Source organism: Dipodomys merriami, unplaced genomic scaffold (genome assembly GCF_024711535.1).
Source record: "Dipodomys merriami isolate MVZ:Mamm:240054 unplaced genomic scaffold, mDipMer1.0.p SCAF_6, whole genome shotgun sequence".
Classification (NCBI taxonomy): domain Eukaryota; kingdom Metazoa; phylum Chordata; class Mammalia; order Rodentia; family Heteromyidae; genus Dipodomys; species Dipodomys merriami.
Genome location: NW_027206179.1, coordinates 20,242,636 through 20,264,287, shown reverse-complemented (window position 1 = coordinate 20,264,287; position 21,652 = coordinate 20,242,636). Strand labels below are relative to the sequence as shown.

Here is a 21,652-nt window from a genome sequence, read left to right as displayed (position 1 = left end):
GGAGCCAGGCAAAAATTACATTTAGACAGAGAAAAAAGGATTTATATCAGAGTACCTTCATGTATGAGTTATTTTGTTCAGTTATATGCTCATGTACTTTGTTATTTAACTTTAATAACATTCCAACTTTTTTCTTACCTTTTTTTTTTTTTAAACGTGGTCCTAGGGATTGAACTCAAGTTTTCTAGGCAAGGACTTAATACCTGAACCAAACCACCAACTTCAACTTCTTTTTTTTTCCCCTTAAAAACAAACAAACAAACAAACAAAAACTTTAGCAGGGTGCTGGTAGCTCACACTTGTAATCCTAGCTACTCAGGAAGTTGAGATCTGAGGATCTAGGTTAGAAGCCAGTCCAGGCAGAAAAGCCTGTGAGACTCTTATCACCAATAAACCCCTCAAAAACTGGAAATGGAGCTGAGGCTCAAAGTGGAAGTGTGCTAGCCTTAAGTAAAAGAGTTCAGGGAAGGACAGAGCCCAGATCCTGAGTTCAAGCCCACAACTGACAAAAAAACCCAAAAACCAAAAAAACACAAAAAACAAAAATAAATATCTCTCCAAACTTCAAGTGGTTGTACAAGGGAGTTGCCTTTTAACAAAGAAATTTATGAATATTATAAATACAATATGTTTTGATCAGTGTTACCCTTTTAACACTCTTACCTATTCCTTCCCTCATCTTTAATTTTGTAGGCTACACCTTGGTTTTGTCTGCTTTTCCCTGCCCTTTTCTTCTTTACTCTTTCCCCCTTGACCCTACCCCACCCTTTCCGAGTACCTACTCTCTGGTGTTTTATTTTGCCAAACGTTGATTTTGGCTTTCTAAGGAATTACACTGTTTGAGATCTCTCTTGAATCTACTATATTTCAGTTAATACATTTATATATACTTACATACTCCTGAACATATTTAGTTATGACTTTGGTAAGATAAATCTAGCTTCCACATCTAAGGGAAAACATATATCTTTTGTCTCTCTGGCCCTGACTTACTTCACTTAACATAATGTTTTCCAAGTCTTTCCATTTCTTTACAAATGGTATAATACCATTCTTTCTAATGGATGAATAAAATTCCATTGTGTATGTTTACCACATTTTCTTGATCCATTTGTCCATTGAGGGACATCTGGGCTGATTTTATACCTTGGCTATGGTGAATAGTGCTGAAATAAATATAGTTGTGTTGGTGGCTTTACTGTATCCTGGTTTGTAATCTTTTGGGTAAATGTCCAGGAATAAAATTGCTGGATCATAGGGTAGTTCTATGAGAAGATTCTCTTTAGCGCTTTAGCTCACTTATTAATTGCATTGTTGATTTTTGAGAGTTTATTTTTTTCAGTTCCCTGTATGTTTTGGATATTAGGCCATTATCTGATGTGTAGCTGGCAAAAATCTCCCATTCTGTGGGCTGTCTTTTTAGCTTGTTGGCTCTGTCCTTTGCTGGGCAGAAACGTTTTAGTTTGATGTAGTGCCTTTTATCAAGTCCTTCTTTGATTTGCTGTGCTTTAAGTTGCTTGTGGACTTTGTCCTTTATAAAACAGAAGTGGATGTCCTAAGACCTTCTGAAGATTTTGCTAATAATAAGAATTTTGTCCCTTCACTGATATTAAAATTTAAGATCAAAACAGTAAATATGAAGGTGTTTTGTTTCATTTATTTAAAAAATTTCTGATGGGGGTTGGAGAATGTCTTAGCTCAGTAGTAACTTGCCTAATGTGCATGATAGGCTCTGGGTTCAGTCCTTCCTCCCTCCTTCCCTTTCTCACATCCTTCCTGTCTCCCTCCTCCCCTCCTTTTCATAACACATTTGGTATATTTAAATTATAGTTTTAAAGGGAACAAATTTCAATGTTATTAGTACCTGCTGGTATATAATTATGGTTTTATTTATTTCTGTAAGTATTTATGAAGGATTGGAAATAGTATCTTACTGAAAAAGTAATGAAATATTTGAAAATACAACCTGACTTTATTCTGATGGTTCAGTGTTCATAAGGCCAACTTAACTGGTCTATTACAATATCATGAAGATTCTTGAGGGAGAGAATATCATTCTAAATAGTATTGTATTTACCATTTATTGAATGATCACAATATCACTAATCGAGTATTTATGGTATACCAACAAAGCACATATTTTTGAAAGTGTACTTTTTTTTTTTTTTTTTTTTTTTGGTCGGTCATGGGGCTTGAACTCTGGGTCTGGGCGCTGTCCCTCAACTCCTCATCTTAAGGCTAGTGCTCTGCCACTTGAGCCACAACACCACTTCCGGTTTTCTGGTGGTTAGTTGGAGATAAGAGTCTCATGGACGTTCCTGCCTGGGCTGGCTTTGAACTGTGATCCTCAGATCTGAGCCTCCTGAGTAGCTAGGATTACAGGCTTGAGCCACCAGTGCCTGGCTTGGACTTTTTATTTTTATTGACAGTATGGTCTCAGGGTCTCAAGCTTACTAATCTTGGTTGCTCAGCTGATGCTCTACCACTTGAGCCACATCTCCGGCCCTGGTTTTTGCTGGTTATTTTGGAGATGGAGTTTCATGGACTTCTTTGCCTTGTCTAGCTTCCCAACTATGACTTTCAGGATCTCAGCCTCCCAAGTATTTAGGATTACAGGCATAAGCCACTGGTAGGAGACAAAGGGGCTATTATCATTATTTTAGAACAAAGAAATTAAGACTTACAGATTAAAAAAAAATGGGTGCTAAAACTTTTGTAATATCTAACTCTTAAATTGTATTCTTTTTTCCTTGTTTCATGCTGCTTTCCATAAAGGAGAACATGTCTTTCTTTGCAAACAAAAGTTTTTATTTGTTTATTGTGCCAGTTCTGGAGCTAGAACTCAAGATCTCTGGGTATTGTCCCTGAACTCTTTTGCTCCAGGCTAGTGCTCTACCAGTAGAGACATAACTCCACTGCTGGCTTTTTTGGTAGTTAATTGGAGATAAGAATCTCAAGGGCTAGCCGGGCACTGGTGGCTCACGCCTGTAATCCTAGCTACTCAGGAGGCTGAGATCTGAGGATCGCGGTTCAAAGCCAGCCCGGGCAGGAGAGACCATGAGACTCCTATCTCCAATAAACCACCAGAAAACCGGAAGTGGCGCTGTAGCTCAAGTGGTAGAGCGCTCGCCTTGAGCTGAAGAGCTGAAGGACAGCGCCCAGGCCCAGAGTTCAAGCCCCACGACCGACAAAAAAAAAAAAAAAAAAAAAGAATCTCAAGGGCTTTCCTGCCTGGGCTGACTTTGAACTGTGAGCCTCAGATCTCAGCCTCTTGAGTAGCTAGGTATACAGGTGTGAGCCACTGATGCCTTGCTTTGAAGTTTATTATTTTGAAAGCTGTATTTTTGTTAGTGCCTTTTGGGAGCCAGGTGCTGTATGGACTGTAAGTAGAAAAGAAAGCAAGAGTGTGTTTTGTTTCATGGCACTTATAATCTAATAGTAGAGCTAGATATGGGACTAAGAAAACGTATAAATAACTGTAAAGTTTGTGGTGTTATGAGGGAACAAACCAGTTGTTTACAGAAAATCTTGGGGGGATGGATTCTTCTTCTTTATTAATATAGGAATCAAGGAAATTCACTCTGAGTTTATAAAACAAACTCAGAAGTGGAGACTGACGAGTCAGCTGTCAGCCACAAAGTTAAGTAGGCAAGCAGGATAGCATGTACAAAGGTGCTGAGCCAAGGCTTGATTATATCCAATTCTTTCCACTAAAACAATTTCTACCATTACTAGTAACTTCTTCATGTGAAACCAGTGGACTTTCCCCCATCTTGTGTTTAATTTCTCAGCAGTGTTTGACAGTGGTGATTATCTTTCTTCATTTTATCCCTTGCTTCAGTGATATCTTAATCTCCTGATTTCCTTTCTACTTCTGTGGCTCTTTTCTGTATCTTTTATGTGGCAGTGATTCAAGGGTTCATAGTAGGTGCTTATTCATTCTGTTTCTCTCTCTTGCCTGCATTCTTGCTCTTCTTTTTTCTAAACCCTATTCCTGAAAGATCTTATTCTCTTTTCACTTCCATTTCTGTAGTTTTAATTAATTCTAGACTCCTAATTATTCCTTCTTCCCTTTTTTCATTTTATTTGTAATTCATGAACAAGTCATTCATTATCTTAAGTAATTTTGAAACCTAGTCACATCTCTTTAATTATTACTTTCTAATCTAGAGGAAGCCTCAGTACTAGTAACCTGTCTCTGACTCTATTTTATCTGAGGAAGGAAAGCATGATAGGTGAATAAAAGACTCCTAAAAATTTCAGTTTCTAAACTCGGAGACCTGCCTGTGAATATTACCTTATATTGCATGAGGATTTGCAGATGTGATTAAGAATTTTGAGACGGGAACACTATTTTGGATACTGCACAGCTTGATGAAATCAAGGCTCTTTCTGAGAAGGAGACAGGAGAGTCAGGGTAGTGGTGAGGATGAGTGAAAACAGGAGAAAGAAGCTGCAGTTATATAAGAAAGGAGACCTGAGTCAAATGATGGAGAAAAAAAAGCAAGAAATGGGTCCCTGCATAGACTTCATCTTGCTTTCAGAGCTATAAGACGCACATCTGATTTTTGCTATCCAGATTGTAAGATGATAAAATTGCCTGGTTTCTAACCACTGAGGTTTTGTTTTGGTAGTTAATTGGAGATAAGAGTCTCATAGGCTTTTCTGCCAGGGCTGGCTTTGAACTGTGATGCTCAGATCTCAGCCTCCACAGTAGCTAGGATTCTAGGTGTGAGCCACCAGTGCCTGGTGCATTAGATTTCTTAATGTGTTTTACAATGTTGGTTTGTTAGCTCCTTTTCGTGTGTGTGTGTGTGTGTGTGTGTGTGTGTGTGTGTGTGTGTGTGTGTGTGTGTGTGTGTGTGTGTGTGTGTGTGTGTGTGTTCACTTTCAAGCGTCATTATGACAATGTTACATTCTTGGAATCTGACTTATTACTTGGTTAGGTTACAAGGTCTAGCCTGTATACTAGGACCATTGTTTTCCTAGCTCTGGAAACCTAACTGTAGTTATCCATCTGAATTAGGGCATGTTACTTTGCTACTTGTTCCTGCTGTTTTCTTCTAATTGTCCATAATGTTATTTTCCAGGTTGGAGTAACAAAGGAAAGAGGTCTATTAGGTATATTTCAGGAAGGTGGTATAGGAGCTAACAAAACAAAACTCTAAGGTGGTGGATTTACATGAACTGTTCATCTCATTTGGAGTCTATATTAAGGGAGAGAGGCTTAAACTCAGGTGATGTATCAGATAACAATCAGTGATTTCCATCTTCACTTATTCAGTAAAACACTGCAGAACACACTTTACAGGGTGGTGTATCCAGTAGAAGGGTAGGGACCTTGTGTGTCTGTGTTGAGAGTGTTGAGTTTACATAACCTTACAAAAAGTATTTTCAGTGTCTTATTTTGTAAACAAATATTTAGTTGCTTCCAAGTCTTCTATGAATCACTCAGATTAGTTTCCAAGTCTGCTGTATTCCCTAAATGGATATTCGATATTTACTAAAGGGGCCTTTATAATTAAACCTGGCAAAGTACCCTCAGTGAACTATTTTAATTAAGTGTTATGGATCCCGAGGCTGCACTGATGTAGTTCAGCTGGGATGCTGAGAGTATGAACACTGGAGTTCAGTTTTAAAACGACACCAAGTTTTGAAGGTTTCACATATAGATGGTCCCTGACTTCTCATTGTTTAGCTTACAGTTTTTTTTTTTAACCTTACAGTGGTATAGAAGTAACACATAATCAGCAGGGTCTGTGATTCAAATATTGAGTTTGGGTCTTTTACAAGGTTAATGCTATGAATGTATCATCCTTTCCCCTGATGCTCTACAGTGTTAGGAGTCCTCTTTTAGTCCCTAAATCCTGAGAAGAAACAACCCACACTACACGTATACCCTTGTAGCTGAGGTAGGAGGTGTAGTTTAGATGCTGTGGAAGTTTGTATCTGGAATGTTTCCCAGAGGCTCAGATGTTCAACACAGTTCCTGGCTTGCACTGTTGGCAGGTGGTGGAAACTTTAAGAGGCAGGACCGAAGTTTTCCTGTACCTTTGGGAGGGGTGATGGGACCCTAGCCCCTTCTCTTCCTTTCTTTTGGTTCTGGCCATGGGGTGAACAGTTCTCTCTAACACATGCTCCCCACTCTGATGTACTATGCTGCCACCTGTCCAAAGCAATGGCCAATTGGTCATGGATGGAAACCTTCAGACTATAAACAATACAACAAAATAACAACAACAAATAACTACCTACAAACTTGAGCACTGTCCCTCAGCTTTTTTGCTCAGGGATAGTCCTCTGTTGCTTGAACTACAGCTCCACTTCTGGCTTTTTGGTGGGTAATTGGAGATAAGATTCCTGGGAATTTTCCTGCTAAGTCTTTGAATCTCAATCCTGAGATCTCAGCCTCTTTAGTAGCAAGGATTACATGGGTGAACCATTGGCACCTGGCTAACGAGGTATTTTTATTGCATTTAGAGGTCAGTTTGTCATGGTGGGGAGGACTTGGTGGAAGAGTAGTGTACACTGTGGCAGCCAGGAAGCAGACAGGAGAGGACCTGGGGACATGATATCCCAGAAGAGCCACTGCAGTGATCTATTTCTGCCAGATAAGTCCCAAAATAGTGTCACTAAGCATGGTAAGGCTCAAATGTCTAAGTCCAACACAGGTACCTCTGTGAGGGACATTTCACATTCAAACCATAATGCCAGGAAGAGACTATGATCTTTACCTGATAAGTGATTATTGGAGAAGGACTGAAATATAGTCAGAGATGTGGTTGCTAGAATTGTTAGCTTTATTTAGAATTAAAAACAGACCAAACAAATTTCCAGCTTTCTTTGGTGTTGTTTCCATTCCCTTCACACAGTTTTTCTTTGGTAGTACTATTTATCTCCCTCCCCTCCTTGCCTTCCTCTCCCCTTTTCTGTCTTTTGCTGGGGATAGATGAAAGTCATGGTTTTAGCGGGTGCTGGTGGCTCACCCCTGTAATCCTAGCTACTCAGGAAGTTCACTCACTCTTGCATAAGTTAAAAATTAAGAATCTAGAGAGACATTTGCCTTTAAGGATGGTGGATTATACTTGAATCCCAAATGTTTGGTGTGCAGCCTCTTGGAGTGGAGTAGTTGTGGTTTTCTGAGAGTTCTGCTTTTGAAGTACTGTTATGTCTCCCTTAAGTGATCTTTTCATGCAAGACAGTGATCACATAAGAATTGGGGCTGTATCCAGAATATGGAGCAGGCATCCTTGTCAAGAAATGTTAATGTGTGGAAGTTTTAAGTGTTGTTCAGTACTTCATCACTATTTAGCTGGGTCGGGTAGGGACAAAACTAACACTTACCCAGCTTAGATCATTGGTGCTCACCAAAGAGTTACAAAAAGAATTTGGGACTTATGTAAGACCAAGTTGGCCCCAGCTCATCATTTATGAATCCACAGTACCTGGCAGTCTTCTGAGATTTCTGTAGTCAGTATATTCTTTCCTTTTCCAGGTGCATCTTTCCAGCACTTAGTTTTTTTTCCACCATCAGTGATCCCCCTCTCTGCTTCTATCAGAGGCTTTCCTGTCTCTTCATAGATAAAATAGAAACTTTGAAGGTTTAGACCCTTTAATCTCCCTAAATCCACAAAGTGATCTGCATTTATACCCATTCTTAGCATTCTCCTGCTATTCCAAAAAGGGTGCTCCAGATCCTACAACCCTGCTTTTTTTCTTTTAAAGCCTAGCTGGTATTTTATATATATCTATATATCTATATCTATATATCTATATATATCTATATCATATATATAATATTTATATATAATTGTGTTATATATTTACATATTATATATTATATTATATATTTATATATTATATGCCCTACTGTCCCGCATACCTGTTATTGCTTGTCAGAAACCTTTTACTGTGAAATATTCCATATCTCAGGTGTTTTAAACTTTTAACCTCATGTAGCTTCTCAAAGGCATCTCTTTATTTTTTTTTTTTCCGCCTTCTAAGTTAATAATAGAAACAGAACAAACCCAAATCATATCTCTGTTATCGCTCTGCCTCACCTGGCCTTTATATTCACTTATCAGTAGTCCCTATCTAAACCACACAATACCTACCTTTGTTTCTTCCTTTACTACTGTATATCACACTCCTTTCTTTGTGATTGGGTATCTGCCAGACATATAGACCTGCCTTTTACAGAGGGTTTGCTTAAGACTTGGTGCCTGATGCCCCTCTTTTCTTCCTTACTTTTCTTTAATTCTTCTACAAGGACTCTGCCTATGAGATACAGTCCTGGCTCAGTTGTTTTGTTTGTGGGTGATGGTCCTAGGACTTGAACTTAGGGTCCTGGGTGCTGTCCCTGAGCTTTTTTTTTTTTCTCAAGGCACTACCACTTGAGCTACAGCTCTACTTCTGGCTTTTTGGTAGTTTATTAGAGATAAGAGTCTCACAGAGCCAGGTACTGGTGGCTCATGCCTGTAATCGTAGCTACCCAGGAGGCTGAGATCTGAGGATCGAGGTTCAAAGCCAGTATGGGAAGGAAAGTCCGTGAGACTCTTTATCTCCAATAAACCACTAGAAAACTGGAAATGGTGCTGTGGCTTAAGTGCTAGAGCACTAACTTTGAGCTGAAGAGCTGAGGGATGGTGCCCAGGCCCAGAGTACAAGCCCCATGACCACCACCACCAACAACAAAATGAGTCTCACAGACTTTTCTGCCTGGGTTGGTTTTGAACCATGTTCCTCAGCCTCTTGAGTAGCTAGAATTACAGGCGTGAGCCACTGGTACCCAGCATAATTCCTAGTTTACTCTATGAGAACATTTTTCTAGTTAAACAAAAGAATGAAAAGTTAGATAAGCGATAACCATGTAAAAGTGTTGAAAAGATTGTAGTTATAGTATTGTTAAGGTCCTTACGTTCTATTTTACTTTGATTTGTTTGTTATAGAAATTTTGGTCATCTAAATACATAGTGTGTATATGTAAGTGCTAATTTCTTATCTTCCATACAGCTGTCAGTTGCAGATACATAATGAAGACTGAAAAGATTTCATTTGGTATAGTTGAGTTTTTACCTCAAAGACTAGTAGCCACCCAAAAGACAGTGTTTTTCATAATTAATTGATTACAATTTATTAAATAAATTGCCATATAAATAATAAGCTTTTAGCATATAACACTGTAGTAAGGAGATTGAAAAAAGAAATTAAAACATAGTTTCTGACTTTTAGAATCTTATGATTTGGTGGAGTAAATAAATCATAAGGAAAATCATTTACAAAGCATGTAACAGGAGATTGTTGGGTAGCATGCAATTAAAAGGCACTATGTAAGACAAGTAAGTTATATAAAATAAGTATGTATTTAACTTTATTTTGTTTCATTATCCTCTCCCTTTTTGTTAGTATAAGAGTTTGAACTCAGGGCCCTGTGTGGCAGGTGTTCTGTAGCTAGGGCCCTGCCCTCACCTTGACTTTGAATAGTAACTATCCTTACTTACTTGGCTAACACATTCTTTATAAAGGATCATTAAATATTCAGTTTCTCCTGTATAGAAAACAAACTAAAATCCACAGCCATAATGGCTAACCAAAGTTGTTAATAATGGGATACGAAATGGACAGAGGATAGTAGAGGAGGCCATTCTGGTCTGCAGGCAGGGGGAACTTAAGGTTGGGAATAAGCCAGGCAAAGAGAAGTGGAGGAGAGAGCCTTCTTTTGAACACAGAAATATTTAAAAGCCTTTTGTAAGCATGGCTGCCTTTCTTTGCAATTGATGTTACTAAATGAATTAGAGTGTGTATATTGAAGCATTTTATATTGAGGTAATTGATCTGCAAACTCCTTGGATAAGTATTTTTTAGCTTTCAATGCACAATGTGTTTAATTAGAAAATATTTTTGGAATTGATGAAAAATTCTGAGCTTTCTAAAGACTACATTTCTTTTCTTTTTCTTTTAGGTTTCATTTAAACAAAATAGCTTTTCAAAATTACTTCCAAGACTGTGAATTAGAGACAAGTATACTTAAAAAAATTAAATCTTTTGGTTAGGGATAAGTCATACATGTTCAGGTATATGTTTATACTCTAGTCCTATATATCTGCTTTGTAAAATAATTACAATCGGATTGTGAGTTCATTGAAGTGGAAAACTTAGGAAAAGCCAGTTCAAAAATAATACTAATCCCTTCATCATTTTAGAAGAATAGATTGATTTTAGAATTAAAAAACTTTATTCTCAATATTGGATGACTCCCTATACTCTGTTAAGCAAAAATAAATAGATTTAAAATGTTGTCAAGTGAGTAGTCTGAAAAATGGAGTATACATTACTGAATGCTGAATAGGTTTAGGACTTAATACACATATCAGTTCTTTTAGAAATAAATGCAAAATGGACAAAGCGCGAATGTGAGAGTATTTAAATGGTTCTCAAGATTTTCTGGTTCATGTGTTGTGATATTGAACTCTTTGGTCCTAGGCTTTAATTTGTGCCTGGTGCTGACCTGATGCTGTGCAGGGACACTCACTGCATCCCTCCATTCAGTCCCTAATTATCCCAACTTCCTGGGGAGCTTGCTTAGAACTGGGCATGAGTGCTTCTTATTAAAATATTGGGCTACCCTGGATACATGTAACACGGTAGTATTTGATATCAGCTTTATAGATGAACAAAATAAGAGATGAAGTTGTTTGCTGTGATTTTACTAAATAGGTGGAGGGTATTATGGAAATCATTTGGTTAGACAATGGATTAAGCTTGTAATGAATGAAATCATTGGTAATCCAGTTCCTGTGCCTTTTTTGCATTGTTTTTTTTAAATGCATATTCAAAAAATATGACTATGATGATATGTGAAATAATCAGATTTGCTGTTTTATATATATTTGTGGATGATCACAATTCTTTTTTGCTGAGAGCATCTGTTAATACGGGAATTTGTCTCTTCAGGTTCATGTGAAAATGGCCGATGAGGCCGTCTGTGTTGGCCCAGCTCCCACCAGTAAAAGCTACCTCAACATGGATGCCATCATGGAAGCCATTAAGAAAACCAGGGCCCAAGCTGTGAGTCTGAATGAACCTATCTACTGCAGCTGTTTCATATGTAGTGAGCAGAAAGCTAGAGTTTGTGTTAAAAAAAATAAGAAAGAATGATTGAAAATGCTGTTGCAGTTAGTTCATGTCACATGAGTTAAATGTGGCTGAATTCGCTACTGGAAATCAAAGGCTTTGTAGCATCTGGCAGTCTTGGTCGCTGATCCTGCAGGTGGCTGCTGGATTCAGCTTTCACACCAGGGAGCAGTTTCAGTTCATTTCCAAATTTGCTAGGAAAAAAGAAGTCCCAATTAGTTTTGAGTATTAACTCTTTCAGTGTAATAAGAGAATTAAGAAGAAAACAATTCTGTGTTATAAACAGGATCCAAGAAACCCTGTTTATATTCCATTTTAATCATTTAAAAATTATGTACACATAGGTACATTGGAATAAATAAAAGCAGTATATTTGCTAATTATTTTACTTTGTTAGTGTCAATAAAATGCCCATACCTTACATTGATAAATCAAAAATTTTCCCCACCTCTAATCTGACTTGAATGCAGTAGACACACCTAGGAGAAACCTGTTTCTGACATCAGGAATAGTTCTTTTTTAATTTTAATATCAGAGAACTAATTACATAGACTGTTGAAAACTATGTGGCGTTATCTGTACAATTGGATGGAAGTAGACAACATTGGCAATTAGCCTGAATGTTTCTATTAGAATTGACATTTCTTTTGAAAGAATGTTTTTTAGTTATGTGTTTAAATAAAACTCTGAATTTATAAATTCATAGATGTTTACAGTTTATTAGTGGGAATGAAAATCTTATAACCTTTTAATTGTAGCTTGTGAGAATGCCATTTCTAGTTGAATGTGTTTGTAAAATAAAATTGGTGGAATAAAATTCTTCCTATGGTGCAGTATTTAAAATTTTTCTGTAATATGTATATATAGTTATGTAGCTATTCCTAAGTTATGGTATTGGCTTCTTAAGAAATTTGACTTTCCTTTTAGCAGACTTGTTTTAATAGAAATGTGTTTAATACCGTTTGATATTGGAGTACCTAAATTTATGTCTTGCTTTTGTTGTACAGTCAAAAATTACTTGATCAGAACAGAATGGCAGAATTTATAGTAATGTGGCTTGTAGCGGGCAGATAACATAGTAGTTAATTAATGATTAAGTTTGTGAAAAGGGGAAAAATGGATAATAGAAGAAGAAAAATTAGGACTACAAAGTAAGAGTAAGCCCAAATTCAAACCTCCATTCTAGTTTAGTTTGACAGAAAAGGCTTCTATGTTGGCTGAGTATCTTAGGCTATTAGGTGAGTTTTGGGAAATAGCAGTTTCTGGTACTGTAGTAAAAATATGGGAATTCAGAATTATTCATTCATCTTGCCAAAGGTTTTTGTAGTGTAATTCTTTGACCTACCAGCTTCTGTGAAATTATCCAAAGTTGTTGGTTAGAATTTTCCTCAAAAAAAGTAGCATGGGGAGTTTTGTGCTGAATATTGTAGACAAATCAAGTATGGTGCTGATTATAGCTAGAAAAAAAGGAGCAATTTGATTTGTACCCAGGTATGGAAGTTAGAGCTGATCAGTAAGAGAGAGAAGGAATCTTATTTAAGGACTCAACCACTTAACAAAATACTGTACTGTACGTGTTTTATATGGATTTTGCAATATAAAATTAAAATATTTTGTTTGGATTTTTAAGGTGCATCCAGGTTATGGATTCCTTTCAGAAAACAAAGACTTTGCCAAGCGTTTGGTAAGTTTAGAACGAAGTAGAAACTATTAACTAATTCTAGAAAGCAGTACAGTAAGGTAATTTCTTTTTCTCTTTCTTTCTTTCCTTTCTTTTTTTCTTTCCTCCCTCTCTCTCTCTTCCCTCTCTCTCCTCCCTCTCTCTCTCCTCCCCCTCTCTCTCTCCCTCTCTCTCTCCTTCTCTCTCTCCCTCTCTCTCTCTCCCTCTCTCTCTCTCTCCCTCTTCCTCTCTCTCTCTCCCTCTCCCTCCCTCCCTCCCTCCTTCCCTCCCTCCCTCCCTCCCTCCCTCCCCCCCCCCCCCCCCCTCTCTCTCTCTCTCTCTCTCTCTCTCTCTCTCTCTCTCTCTCTCTCTCTCTCTCTCTCGTGCAGGTCCTGGTGCTTAAACTCATGGCTTGGGTGCTATCCCTGAGCTTCTTTTGCTCAAGGCTTAGCATTCTACCCCTTAAGCCAGAGCTCTACTTCTTCTTCTTCTTCTTTTTTTTTTATTGTGAAAATACGGTACAGAGGGGTTACAATTACATGGGCAAGATAATGAGTCCTTTGTTTCCCCTTCCCATCCCTTCCTAACCTCCCCCTGCCTCCCCCCACCCAATTCTCCCCACCCCACCCCCACCAAAGTTGTAAAGTTCGTCTTCTTCTTCTTCTTTTTTTTGTAGTTTATTGGTGATAAGAATCTCATGGAATTTTCTGCCTAGGCTGGGTTTGAACTGTGATCTTCAGATTTCAGACTCCTGAGTAGCTAGGTTTATAGGCATGAGCTACTGGCTCCTATCTTGCAGTGAGTTTTTAAAAATGTGAATAGTGACAAATTAAAGAATTGTAACCAATTATATGAAAAGTGAAGTTGTTTATAATTACTTAAAGAGTAATTATAAAAATGGGAGGGTTATAAAATAGTGAAGTTTTAAAATAATACTTAGAATAATTATAAAAATGGAAAAGTTAATTACCATTATACCTAGTTTATTATATATTGCATGGTCTTTAAAAATCAGAAACCTGAGTTGGTTTTTGTTTTGTTTTGTTTTTTTTTTTTGGTCAGTCATGGGGCTTGAACTCTGGGCCTAGTCACTGTTCCTCAGCTCTTCAGCTCAAGGCTAGTGTTCTACCACTTGAGCTACAGCACCACTTCCAGTTTTCTGGTGGTTAGTTGGAGATAAGAGTCTCATGGACTTTCCTGCTCGGGTTGGCTTTGAACTGCGATCCTCACATCTCAGCCTCCTGAGTAGCTAGGATTACAGGCATGAGCTACCAGTGCCTAGCAAAACTTGAGATTTTTAAATATACATGTAACATTGTATGGTGATAATGATTTAATTATGATTATGGAAAATGAAGTTGGAAGTAAGATTCTACTTTTCTCCTTTTGTTATAAATTTGTAAGATAAAATTTTACTGCTTCTATTTTGGCAAAAGTGTTTTCTTAATGATCTGAGTATTCTAATATTATCATATGGATTAGCTAAAGTAGCCTGTATTGCTATTAAACTGATTTTAAAGTGTATTTAAACTAAGTTTAAGAAAATACTAAACGAACTTTACACTTTAGGGTTGGGGAGAGGGAGAAGTTGGGGAGGTGGGGAGGGAAGGAATGATAAGGAAAAAACAAAGGAGGGGGTAACAATGCTCGATAGGAAATATACTCATTACCTTACTCATGTAACTGTAACCCTTCTGTACAGTATCTTTACAATAAAAATATATATTAAAAAAGGAAAATACTAAAGCTTTAGAACTTAGGTACTAAAAAATGATATTTTTATATTTGTGAATGTTGTGGTGCTTATATCAGCTATACAAGATGTTAAATTGTCTTTTTTTGTTTCAGAAGTTGCTTTTTTTTGTCTTTCTTATTCTACTGTTAATTTTTTTTTCTTTTTGGTACCTTGTATTTTATTCTGTGGATTCAAAGTTATTTGTAAATATCATTTTCTAAATGATTAAAATCTATAAAGTTAACATAATCATAGACTTTTAGCTTTCATATATTTTGGCCAACTTTATGATTTCAAAACAAGGATGTAAAAAGGTGTCTGGAGTAAAAAGCTTAGGTGGAAGGATGCAAGTTGGATTATAATGCATATTCCAAGTTTTTGTGTGTATATATATACTCTCTTAAAATTTTTTCTTAGAATTTTGACTGAACTTATAAAAGTGGTTTGAATATACTGTTTATACTCACTTAAATGTTCATGTTAATATTACCTATTAAGCTTAAGTTTTTTAAAACAAATTACTATTATAGAGGTGATGATATACAGAGGGGCTACAATTACATTAGTCAGGTAACGAGTACATTGCTTTCATACCGTGTTGTCTGTTCCCTCATGCTCTCCCATTACCTGCCTTCCAGCTCTACCCACGAGTTATATAGTTCATTTTCATCAATGTCCAGTGTACTCCACTGATGCATATTTTCACACTTTTTCCTCGTATTCTGTGCCCCCCCTCACAGATAAGTATGTGTATACACCATATCTAAGGTAAAGAATACAGAATCATCAGAAAAAGAAAAAAACAAAAAAGTCCTTTGTTTCCTTATCTTAGGAGTTTCAGTGTATATATTATATACATATGAAGAGGCTCTTGGGTATTGTACCTTTGAGATTCTCTCCTAAGACTATCCTCTTTTGGTTTCACTGTATGTGAGTATCTAGAATCCTGTGTAATTTGTCATATCCTAGTGCATGTTAGATCTAACTTCTGTGTCTCAGAGAGAATATGTGCCTTTTGTCTTTCTGATATTGGCTTACCTCACCATCAAATATAAATGATAGCTTTGTTGGGTACACCAGTTTGGGTTGGCAGTTGTTTGGTCTTCAGGGCTTGGATTATACCATTCCAGGCTCTCCTTGCTTTGAGTTTGTGTGGAGAATCTGATTTTTTTTTCTCCATTGTAATACAACTCCTTCTTTGATTTTTCAGCATTTAAAATCAATTCCCTGCTTTTTAAGTCTCATGTGTCTAGTAATGTTTCTTCTTGGATCCTGTCTACTGGGGGTTCTGTTTGCTTCTGTCAGGTGGGTGAGATTTTGTATCTTAAGATTGGGGAAGTTCTCTGTTATTATTTTACTGAATAGATTTTCCCATGCTTTTAGTATGGAATTCTTCCCCCTCATTGATCCCTACTAGGCATATATTTGATTTCTTGTTGCTTGAGTCTGCCAATTCTTGGATATCCCTTTAGTAAGTTCTGAGTGTTTTTTTAATATACCTTTGACTTTTTATTCCTGCTCTTCTGTTTTATCCTCAGCTCCTATTCATTTATGTAGGCATTCCACTGTGGTTTGCAATATGGAAATTGAACCTTTTATGCTTCTGAGATCATATCTTACAGTGTTAATTTTGTCTTTTAATGAGGGGGATAACATTTCTATTTTTATCTCCATATATTTTTGGGAGTCCTGGATCATCTTTGTCATTTCTTCTTTATACTCTTCAGATTGTTTTTGCATTTCCTCTTTTATATCTTTGGCCAAATCTATCATCAATTCTTTTTTTTTTTTTTTTTGCCAGTCCTGGGGCAAAAACTCAGGGCTTCTTTTGCTCAAGGCTAGCACTCTACCACTTAGACTACAGTTCCACTTCCGGCCTTTTCTGGTTATGTGGTGCTGGGGAATCAAACCCAGGGCTTCATCCATGCTAGGCAAGCACTCTACCACTAAGTCACATTCTCAGCCCTGTCATCATTTCCATAACGGCTCTTTTTGTCATCCGTCTCTTCTTCACTCTCACTGGGGTCCTTCACTGGATTGTTGTTGGCTTTTGGATTTGGTTTGTTTTCGTGATTGTTCATGAATCTTGTCTTTCATTGTGATTTATGCATTTGGGATGGTCAGGGCTGTGGCCTGATCTTGGCCTGCTTGTGCCTGACAGGTGGTATAGCTCGTGCTTGGCCTGAGCTAGCTCACACCAGGTGAGTTAGCTCATGCTTGGCCCTTGGGCCAGCGAGTGCTTGTGGGCACACCCTTGACTTGCCTCGGGCGAGTTCTCTGCCAGCTGGAGGGCGCTTGGTCTGGTCTGCAGCGGGAACTGGGAAGGCTAGATTCAGACCTCCAGGATGGGCATGCGCTTTGGAAGAGGTGGGCTCCCATGGTTGTGCAGGAGTTTGTCTACACTTGGACCCCTAGTTGGTTCTCACCCCTTAGGTGGCCGGCACTTGGCCACTGGCTTGTTTGTGCATGCTTGGTTTGCCCCCAGGCCAGCTAGCTCTCCACCAGCAGTCGAGTGCGTGGTACAGTCTGCAGCAGGGGCTGGGAAGGCTACAGTCAGGTCTTCCGGATGGGCATGGGGCTTCAGAAGAGGTGAGATCTGGCGGGTGCGCAGGAGTTTGTGCTGTTTCAAACTGGTTTCCCTGCTGACAGCCGGAGCTGTGGGGGATGCAGGGCCCTAGCACCCTTCCAGGGGGGGTCCAGGTGGCCTCCTGCGGGCAGCCAGCAGATGGGGTGGGAGGGCCTGAGGCAGGCCCTGGCCTCTCTGGCTGGCCTCTTCAAGTGCGGTGCCCCTTCTTGGGCAGGCGGGAGGGGTCTGTGGGTCCCATCAGAGCTGGATTCGCGTGGGTGGGGTCCCTGGCGGGGTACTCCCCGATCCTGGCGATGGTTGTGGGCCGGGGCCGCGCTGTGGGAGAACTCGGGGCCTGGACGTGGCGCTGCCACACGGCTGTCTGGGCGGGCGGGCAGGCGCTGTGGGTGCTGTGAGTCCGGATGCTACAGTCCCCGCAGCGGGGGGGGGGCAGGGCCCGGGGCGGGGTGGGGGCGGGCTCCCTGCGGGTCTCCGTCCTTGTGTGTTCCCCTGACTCTCTGTTTGTGTGTATATTTGTTGTTCATCTCTAAGGGAGACATGCATGGCTGACTAGAGAGCTCATGGACTTTCCTGCCTGAGCTAGCTTCAAACAGTGATCCTCAGATCTCAGCCTCCTGAGTGTGAGCCACCAGTACCTCGTTTTCTATTCTGTATTTTCCCCTTAGGCTTTTTTTTTTTTTTTTAAATTCTGAGCAGTAAATGACTAGCAATGGGAATATGTAAGGACTATTTGAATTTAGAAAAGAAATTAAAAGTTTTCAAACTTTAGTTTGAAAACTAAAACTATTCACTCTTGCAAAAAAGCGATTGTTAGTGTAAAGATACTTCATATTCTTTTTAGTTCTCTGTTTAGATGTATAATTATGTAATATATAATTTCATTGATTATATCTGTATATAATCATCAACATTATTATTGTACTATCATTTTAGTTCGACATAGCATTAAATTACAGTGACTAGCCTTATAATACATTGATATGTTGGGTCTAAGAACTTGCATACTATATTTGGGATTTTATTTAAAAGATATACATGTATATAGACAGTGAGTACTCATCAGGAATCTCAGCAGTGAAGCTGTAGAAAGGAATATGGAAAATAGTGGAGGCTTGGAAGTTGTATTCTTTCTGTCTCCTTTTCTCACAAGACTTTTTAATGAAACAAGGAATGTAACTATTCCACAAACAATGACATGATGTGAAAAAATCCATTGCATTAACTAAAATAATTTTAAATAGCTATGATAACCAAGTATAGGCAAAGTTATAGAGAGGTGATTTTGGGGAATTTAAATTGTTTCAGCTCCCTCTCTCCTCTTCTACTCTCTCATGTAAAATTTGAATTTATGAAAATTACAACACTTACAAAACATTCATATAAATATTGGATTGAATTCATATTGAATTCATACAATATTGCTTGATTTGGCAAGTCCACTCATAAAGAATCTCACCTGCAAAGATATACTTGAAAAAAATGTTCATTGTAAGGTTTTTTTTATGATAGCAAAATTTGGAAGTAGCTCAAAAGTTTCTCATCTGGAAAATGAAGAGAATGACAGCCACCCTGCAGGGTTGTTGTAAAAATTAGAAACAACATACATAAAGAACCTAGCACAAAGTCTGGCATTGTCTGGCAAATCACCTTAATCATTATAGATCGGAAATATTACTTCAGTAGATGAGGAGAGCTACTGAAAAGCTTTTAGAGAAATGAGAGTTTTAAAATTAGTGTTCTTTTTTTCAAGTGGAAGTGTTTTCATATGTGTTTTAGAGTTCAAATTTTTTTTATGTTGAGGTGAATAATTTGATATAATGGCACTACAGTATACATATGTATCACACTGTGGTTTACAAAATATTTTGTCATGAATGATCTCATAAAATTCACAATCAACATTGGGTATTAACCTTTTTTTTTTTTTAACAAAAAGAAAACCCACACCCATCAATCCCCTGATGTTAGTAACAGAATCAGGACTTTATCTAAGTTGGTGTTGCCACAAATATATATCTGGGTAGAGTAAAACAAAAAGGAAAAGAAACTATACTATGATAACATTGAAATAGCTAAAGATTAAGATTAAATCATCTTGATGAACTTAGTCATAGCCCTTAAAAATTTCCCTCCCCTCTTTGGATAATACTATGGTCAGTGTAGGATATGATTGTAGACAATGATATCTAGAGGGAATGTTCAAGAAAGGCTTTTATTAGCACTGGTCCTGTGACATAAGGCGGCATTCCGTGTGTTGGAGCTTCTAAGTATGTGATAAGGACTTTGTAACTAATGCTAACCTCTTAAAGTTAGCAAGCTTGCAAAGATCATTAATAGTTTTGTATCCTTAACAAAATTTTGGGGAAGTGGCCTTGTAGCTCAAGTGGTAGAGTGCTCGCCTGGAGCTGAAGAGCTGAGGGACAGCCCAGGCCCAGAGTTCAGGCTCCATGACCACACACACACATACACACACACACATACACACACACACACACATACACAATAATAATTTTGAGTGAATTTAACAAGATTTATGTGATATTCATATTGTTTTGAGTATGACTTAAATCTTACAAGCCCAGAATAGCTTGTAACTTTTTAAAATCTATGAGTAACTCATAAACATATGCGTTGTGTGTGACTCTTGTTTATATGTTACAACTTAAGAAAGGTTGAGAGCTACTTTGTAGACAACAAGTTTTAGCTATATAAAAATTCATGTTAACATGACTTGATTTTTTTTCCATTTTGAGCAGGCTTTTGAGTTTAGCCTATTATTTAAAAATTTCAGAGTGTAAGCCTTTTTAAGGTATTTAAATCCCTTTAATATATTGATGGCTTATTTCTGTTTGAGAACCTTCCATCTTACCTCCTTTGAGGTACCAATGCTCCTGAGTATAGATTTTTTTTGATTGTATGTGCACATGACTGTACATATATGTGTGTGCATGTGAATTTTTTTTTTTTTTTGTCAATCTTGGGTTTTGAACTCTGGGCCTGGGTGCTGTCCCTGAGCTCTTCAGCTCAAGGTGAGTGCTCTACCACTGGAGCCACAGCACTATGGACTTTCCGGCCCAGGCTGGCTTTGAACTGTGATCCTCAGATCTAAATCTCCTGAGTAACTAGGATTACAGGTGTGGCCACCAGTGCCTGGCTTGAAAAAAAAAATTGTTCCATGCTTTTAACATTTTTATTTGCTAGAGTTCTTTTGCTTGTAAGAAGAGACTGGGAGTGTAGCTCAATGAGAGAGTGCTTGGATAACTGTTGGCAAGACCCTGGTTTAGTACCCCAGGCCCAGATCCTGGTACTTAAAAGGCTGAAACAGAGGCCAGAGTGAGCTATATTATTGAGACTCTATATAACAAAAGAAAAAACAAAAGCAAAACAAAAACCCATATAACCCATAATAAAATATATGTGAGCTACATTTATTTATATAGATGAATTATGCTATTCTTATTTAATCATAACAATATTCCTAATTTATTATTATTTTTTTCAGTCATGGGGCTTGAACTCGGCCTGAGCGCTGTCCCTGAGTTCTACAGCTCAAGGCGAGTGCTCTACCACTTGAGCCATAGCACCACTGGGGTTTTCTGGGGTTTATTGGAGATAAGAGTTTCACGGCAGGGGCTGGGAAAGTGGCTCAGTGGAAGAGCACATGCCTTGCATGCCAGAGGCCCTGGGTTTGATTCCTCAGCACCACTTACGCAAAAAGAAAAAAGCCAGAAGTGGCGCTGTGGCTCAAGTGGTAGAGTGCTAGCCTTGAGCTGAAGAGCTGAGGGACAGCGCCCAGGCCCAGAGTTCAGACCCCATGACCGGACCCCCCCCACCAAAAAAAAGAAAAGAGTTTCACGGCAATGTCATTCTTTCTGATGGAGGCATAGAATTCCATTGTGTATATATACCACATTTTCTTGATCCATTCATCTACTGAGGGGCATCTGGGTTGGTTCCATATCTTAGCTATGGTAAATAAGGCTGCAGTAAACATAGTAGTGCTGGTAGCTTTAGTGTAGTCTTGTTTGTGAACATTTTGGTAAATGCCCAAAAGTGGGATTGCTGGGTCATAGGGGAGCTCTATGTGGAGTCTTTCGAGGAACCTCCATACTACTTTCCAAAGTGGTTGAACAAGTTTACACTCCCACCAACAATGCAGTAAGGTTCCCTTCTGTCCAAATCCCCTCCAGCATCTGTTGTTTTTAGTTCTTGATTATAGCCATTCTAACTGGGGTTAGGTGGTATCTCAATGTTTTGATTTGCATTTCTTTTATGGCTGGAGAGGTTGAGCATTTCTTCATGTGTCTATTGGCCATCCTTCTTTCCTCTTCAGAGAAGTTTCTCTTTAAGTCTTTAGCCCACTTATTTATTGGAATTCTATGCCTCCATCAGAAAGAATGACATTGCCCCATTTGTTAGGAAGTGGAAAGGCTTGGAAAAAATTATATTAAGTGAAGTAAGCCAGGCCCAAACAAACATAGGTCCCATGGTTTCCCTTATTTGCAATAACTAGTATATGTCTGAATCAAGCAGAAAA

At 38.3% G+C, this 21,652-nt stretch overlaps 1 protein-coding gene across 1 annotated transcript in view; it reads left to right on the top strand.

The window, feature by feature from the left end:
* The window catches only part of Pcca (propionyl-CoA carboxylase subunit alpha), a 296,255-nt gene that overhangs the window by 32,892 nt on the left and 241,711 nt on the right, over positions 1 to 21,652 (top strand). Inside the window, exons 5-6 of the mRNA XM_070002672.1 lie at positions 10,954 to 11,067; positions 12,764 to 12,817. Of these exons, the coding sequence (XP_069858773.1) occupies positions 10,954 to 11,067; positions 12,764 to 12,817 (168 nt within the window). The remainder of the gene's footprint in view (positions 1 to 10,953; positions 11,068 to 12,763; positions 12,818 to 21,652) is intronic.